Source organism: Psammomys obesus, unplaced genomic scaffold, assembly GCF_907164565.1.
Source record: "Psammomys obesus unplaced genomic scaffold, mPsaObe1.curated_primary_1811, whole genome shotgun sequence".
In the NCBI taxonomy this organism is placed as follows: domain Eukaryota; kingdom Metazoa; phylum Chordata; class Mammalia; order Rodentia; family Muridae; genus Psammomys; species Psammomys obesus.
This window is the reverse complement of record NW_026596109.1, coordinates 11,796,103-11,801,885: the sequence shown is the minus strand read 5'-3', so window position 1 is coordinate 11,801,885 and position 5,783 is coordinate 11,796,103. Positions and strand designations below refer to the sequence as shown.

The window sequence follows — 5,783 nt, the reverse complement described above, 5'->3', positions numbered from 1 at the left end:
CCGGCTCGGGAGGCGCCCGCCCTCCTCACACGCGCTCCCGCCGAGCGGCCCGAGGGCAGCCGCCGCCGCGCCGGCGCCCCGCGAGCGCAGTGGGGGAGGGCCGGGGCTCCGCCGCGGGCCGGGCCGGGCCGAGCGGCGGGCGGCGTTTACCTGTGTCAGGGAGAGCTGGGCTGCCGCAGCCATGGTGTTTCCATCATGCACGGGAGGGGAAGGAAGGACGGGCGGACGGGGGCCCGGGGCGGGAAGGAGGCGGAGGGACAGGCCGTAGGCGAGGCCGGCGGCCGGGCGTCTCCCCGAACTTCGACAACTTCCCTCCTCACGCCGCCCCGCCCCTCCGGCCCGGCCACGCCCCCGGGCCCGGGCACGCCCCCCTCGGCCCCGCCCCGCCCCGCCCCGCCCCTCCCGTCCCGCAGGCCGCGGCGGAGCCCAAAGCCCGGCGCCGGGGTGGGAGCCGAGGAGCCGGGCCCTGACCCCGGCCGCCCTGGAAAACCCGGTACGGATGATACGCCGGGCCGGACGGGCGGCGGAGGCGGTGGTGCTTTCTGGGCTGAGGTTTCTGAAAAGTGCAGGAAAATAGACCCCCGTCCAGGTGGGTTGTGAGAACTAAAAGGGTCATGGTGCTAAAAAGTAATGATAGTGATAATACTGTTAGATAATTCTGATTTATATGTGATTCTCTCTGCACTAAGTGCTTTCTTTCTAGTTGGTTGGTTTTTTTGAGACAGGTTCTCTCTTTGTAGCCTTGCCTGTCCTGGCGCTCACATTTAGACCAGGCTGGCCTTGAACTCACAGAGATCCACCTGCCTCTGTCTCCAGAGTTCTGGGATTAAAGGCACGTGCCACCAATCCAGGCCTAAATTTTTTTTTTTAACTGCATGAATAGGAGATTTGAAACAGAAGCTTTATTCAAACGAGGAAGAAGAAACCCAGCGGGGCATGGCAGCACATACCTTTAATCTCTGTGTGTTCCAGGACAGCCTGGTCTACATAGTGAGTTCCAGGACAGCCAACGATACAGAGTGAGACCCTGTCTGAAATGGAAAGAACACCCCCCCCCAAAAAAAAAAAAAAAAAAAAAAAAAAAAACCACGAGCAAACAACCTCTCTTACCTGAGGTTAAACAGAAAACTAGAAAGCCAGATTACAGTTTAACTCACAAATCTTTCCACCTGCTATCACACTGATTACGAAGGACGGTAAGGCCTTTCCTTCTAAAGCCAAAAGCTTGGGAGCAAGAGGGGGCTACCTTCCTTGCCTGCTCCCCGACCCACCTAGATTGTTCAGTTACCGATGGGTAGTCCAGCAACCACAGTATGTGCACAGAGCTCTGGGTCCCCTCTCCAAACCAATGTACACTCTTTGGTTGACCTTCTCTCCACAGGAGGAAGTCAGCAACCCCCTAATGATTTGTTTACATAATCTACCCCTCCCCCACACCAAGAGCTCCTAATGAGGAGGAGTTCTTTATACCATTTATATGTATTTTAACATCCCGACATGCTAGCATGTGCTAATAAAGGCCTTTGTCCTGCCTATATTAAGCACAGTACACCTTCCTCTTTCTCATGCTGCCGCCCTTAGTTAGAATAACCAACCCACGAATTTGAAATTTTCATCTGCAGAGCCTCAAGTGTCTTAGGGGTCTATTGCTGTGAGGAAACACCATGACCGAAAGCAACCACATCACTGGACATCAAAAGCAGGGAGGGCAGGAACTCAAGGAGGTCAGGAACCTGGAGGTAGGAGCCGATGCAGAGGCCATGAAGGATGCTGCTTACTGTCATGTTCAGCTTGCTTCCTCAGAGAACCAGGACCACCTGCCCCAGGATGACCATTCTCCGATCAATCACTGATTAAGAAACTGCCTTCTGGTGAGAGCTTAGGAAGGTGTTTTCTCAACTGAGGGTCCATCATTTCTGGTAAACCTAACTTGTGTTAGTTGACGCAGAACCAGCCAGGTTTATACACAGCCTGCTTCAGGGAGCCAAGGAAGTCTACACATCACCTTTTAGTTCGTGTGTGTGTGTGTGTGTGTAAGTGTGTGTAAGTCTAGGGACTACTTTGCAGGGGTCATAGATTCTCTCCTTCCACCTGAAGGTCTCGGGATAGAGCTCAGGCTGATAGTCTTGGTAGCCGTTGCCCTTATCTGCTAAGCTTCCTTCAAAGCCCACATTCTCTACCGCATTTTAAGAGTTACTTGAGAGCCTTCCTGCATCCCATTGGCCTGTAAAGTCCTTCAAGAAGACTGAATCACTACTGCATCTTCCTCACACAGAAGTACCCAGCCTCATTATGTTTTCTCCCAGATTGTTCTTCCTTTCTCAGTCATGCTGGTTTCCAGGACAAAACCCAGCTGAGGGAGACACAATTCTATCATGCCCACAACTGTTATCATTATAATAAAATTCCTCAATACACGCAGACAGCTGGAAAGACCCAAGATCTAGTTAGCTCCACTTCAGCTTTTAGACTTTTTTCATCACAGGCAAGGACCAGAGAGGCCTCAAGAACTCCTAAATCTGCCCAGACTCCTCTGACTTGCTCCAGCCTCAAAGAGCAAGTTATACAGGTCTGATGAGCAACCACTCAGCTGGGGTGTCTCCTCTGACCTCTTTTCGCTATTATTCCTTTTAACTCAAGGGAGGAGAGGAGTTGGCATCTTCTACTTCACGTTACTAAGTTTCAACTTCACACATACACACACACACACACACTATAGCATGTTTAGGAAATGAAAGGGACCATCACGATGGGTTCACTTTAAGTAAAAAATGAAACCTCATATTTATATAGTACTGCTTTAACAGTTTATGTCTTTGTTTGCAAAATCTAGCACAACTCCTAATGGCTAACAGTTTCCTTATTAAAGTTTGTTGAACTGAACTAAACATATAAACTCAGCTCTACTTAGCTGTGTCTTCAGTTCATCATTTCACAAATAAGGACATTGAGAGGCTGGGGAGATGGCTCAGTTGGTAAAGAACAAGCCTACTGGCACATAAGCATTTTGGGTCTTCATTTAAGAAAAAGAAAAAAAAAAAAACCATTGGTCTCAGGATACAGCTAAGTTAGGGTACTTAACTAGGATGCACATGGTCCTGGATTTAAGCAAAAAGGGAGCAAAGGAAGGTGGAGAGGATAGGGGGAAGAAAGAGAAGCAGAGCAGAGAAAGGCGGAGTACCTAAGAAAAAAGACTGCCTTAAATTCATTATGTAGGAATTGCTTCCATCCCCTTCAGGAGCACCAATAATTTACAGTGCCTTCTCCACTCCTGACTTCTGGTTTCAGTTAATAGCATGTAGCTGGAGATGGAGCAGGTCTGGAGGGATAGCACTGATGGGCCAAACTCCCAAAGCCGACAACTTCTGAGACTGATTTCTTTTTTTTTTTTTAATGACATACAAATGACAATTTGCAAATATGTGTCCCAGATCTCATCAAAGCACTGGGTCACATCCCAAATCTATTTTAGGAAGACAAAATATAGCTAATGGGAGAGATATTATAATCTAATTCACTCTAACAGGAATGAGCTGCATAGGGCAGATGAGAAAGACTTCATTTTTAGGGCAGCTTTGTGTCCCTCGGGCTCTAAGCTTCAGATTCCCGGCATTCACTTCTGCTATAATGGCCACCCTGCACAGACAGTAGGAAAATTAAATATCATGAATAAATGGACTTAGGCAGAGGCTGGCCTGGTCGCTGTATATGTTCATAACTGATACTTATGCAACAGCATTGTCCAAGATCAGCTCTTAGCTCCCTACTTTTCAGTCAGCTGTGTGATTACCAAGTGGGCTTGTAGCTGTATTAGTTACCAGAAGTGGGAGGGGCTGTCTCACGCCCTGACACATGTATCCCTGTCATTAACAGGGATTTATATTGTATCTTATTTCCCAAGATATAAACTTGTGTCTGATGACTATAATCTGGGCCCTAAGAGACAAAACTTGTTTTTATGACCTGATAAGGATGGTTTGAGGAATTTATTCAGTCTCATAATTCATAGGTCTTCTGATTCAACCCTGATTTTTAAAGAGGAGTGTATTGTTAGCATCCTGGAGAAATAGGCCTCCAGACGACTTCAGAAACTGGACTTCTGAGCATAAAAAGCTGAAAGCAAAGCATGGGTTTGTGATAAACCTAAACTTGGTATGCGCCTGAAGAGACCTCACATCACAGACAGCTTTGTTACCAGTTGTCTTCCTGTGTTATTCTAACTTTCCCATTTCTGAACCTATCCTCAAAGGAAACCTTTACTGCTTCTGTTTCTCTGTTTTCCAGCTTTTGAAAGCAGCTGTCACATCAGCTTTTTAGGAGCACTACAGTTGTTCGTGTGATGTCAGCATCTGTAAAGCTGAGCAATGCAGAAGGGTTGAAACCATGAGTGGAGGCTGTGAGGAACTCTCTGAATGTACAAAGAGCCGGTCTGTGCGCTCGATTCTCTGGGAAAGGCCTTCCACATAAACGGTGCTATGCTTTAAGACAAAGTTGTCCTTCGGCTGTAATGGTGATGTAGAGCTCATGCTTTCGAGATGCTGGCTCCATAAATATAGCTCATCATTGTTCAGATTTACCCAGGGCAAAAAGAATGTGTGAGACTATACAATAATAGCAACCGTGCTACTCAAATAACTGTCCCTGTAGCAGGGTCTGAGACATGAGAAGGACAAAGTGTGGAAGAGTTTCAAATGCCTTAAATGCCATAGACATCCGGGTATCATAAGGCAATTTAAAACTGTCATTACCAATACATCACCAAAGGGATGTCCTGGCAACAGCTGAATTTAGAGCGTGGAAAACCCAACCAGGTCCACTCTTGGCTCTATAACTTCTTATTTTTATAACTTTAGACAAGTCACTGAATGATAACAAGCCATGGTTGCCTCCTCTGTGACCTGATGCTTACGGTTACGGGTGAAAAGCCTGTGTCTAGCAGAGAGCAGTATGTGTTGGCATCGGCCCCTTTTCTTGTCTACTGGAGAACAGAAAAGGTCTGAGTAAGCTCAACTAAGAAACAAAATCATTTTTAAGGTTTTTCAGTGGTTTTCCAAGGACTACTTAATGATTTTTTTTTCATAAAAATGTTTTCATCCATTTGTAGTATTTATTGAATACTCTAGAGGAAGGGAGATTATTCAGTTGTTGTTCCCAAAGTGACATTGGCTCTTAGTGAGAAGGCAACTGAAGCTCTATGCTTGCCCTGTTTCCTTCCTTTCATTTCCCTCTCTTATGTAAGGTCCTAGAAACCACAATAAATCAAAAAGAATACCCTGGGAAGGAAAACACTTGCACTCACGGCTGCGGGTCCTTTCATCTACAGACTTCAAAGCTCTTTCTCCATAAGTAATTACTAACCCTGCCCAACATGTGTGAATGCTGAGACACCATCAAATGAGCAGGCTCGTCTTCCATCACAGGCTTGTAGGCCAGAACACAGGCTACAAACAGAACAGAGCCATCCGGCTCTGTGCTCTCAAGTAGGACACAGGAGAATCAGCAAATGCCTAAAGTGTTGAGGGCAAAAGTCTGAAGGGCTGGGGGTTAGCTCAGTGTGTAGAGTGCTCGAACAGCATGCATGAAGCTCCAGGCTGGGTCACAAGAACCACATGAAACTGGGCAGAGCAGTGTATACCCATAATCCCAGCAACTGGGAGCTAGAGCTCGGAGGATCGGAAGTTCAAGCTCATCCTCAGGGACTGAGTTCAAAGTTGGCCTAGAATACGAAAGAAAGAAAAAGAAAGAAAGAAAGAAAGAAAGAAAGAAAGAAAGAAAGAAAGAAA

General features: G+C 46.9%; 1 protein-coding gene across 2 annotated transcripts in view; it reads right to left on the bottom strand.

Moving 5' to 3' along the window:
• Nucleotides 1-307, bottom strand: part of Eps15 (epidermal growth factor receptor pathway substrate 15) — a 102,823-nt gene extending 102,516 nt beyond the window's left edge. For both annotated transcript variants that reach the window (XM_055628801.1, XM_055628802.1), the window contains exon 1: nt 151-307. In XM_055628801.1, the coding sequence (XP_055484776.1) occupies nt 151-183 (33 nt within the window). In that variant the 5' untranslated portion in view covers nt 184-307. The remainder of the gene's footprint in view (nt 1-150) is intronic.
• Nucleotides 308-5,783: the final 5,476 nt, after the last annotated feature.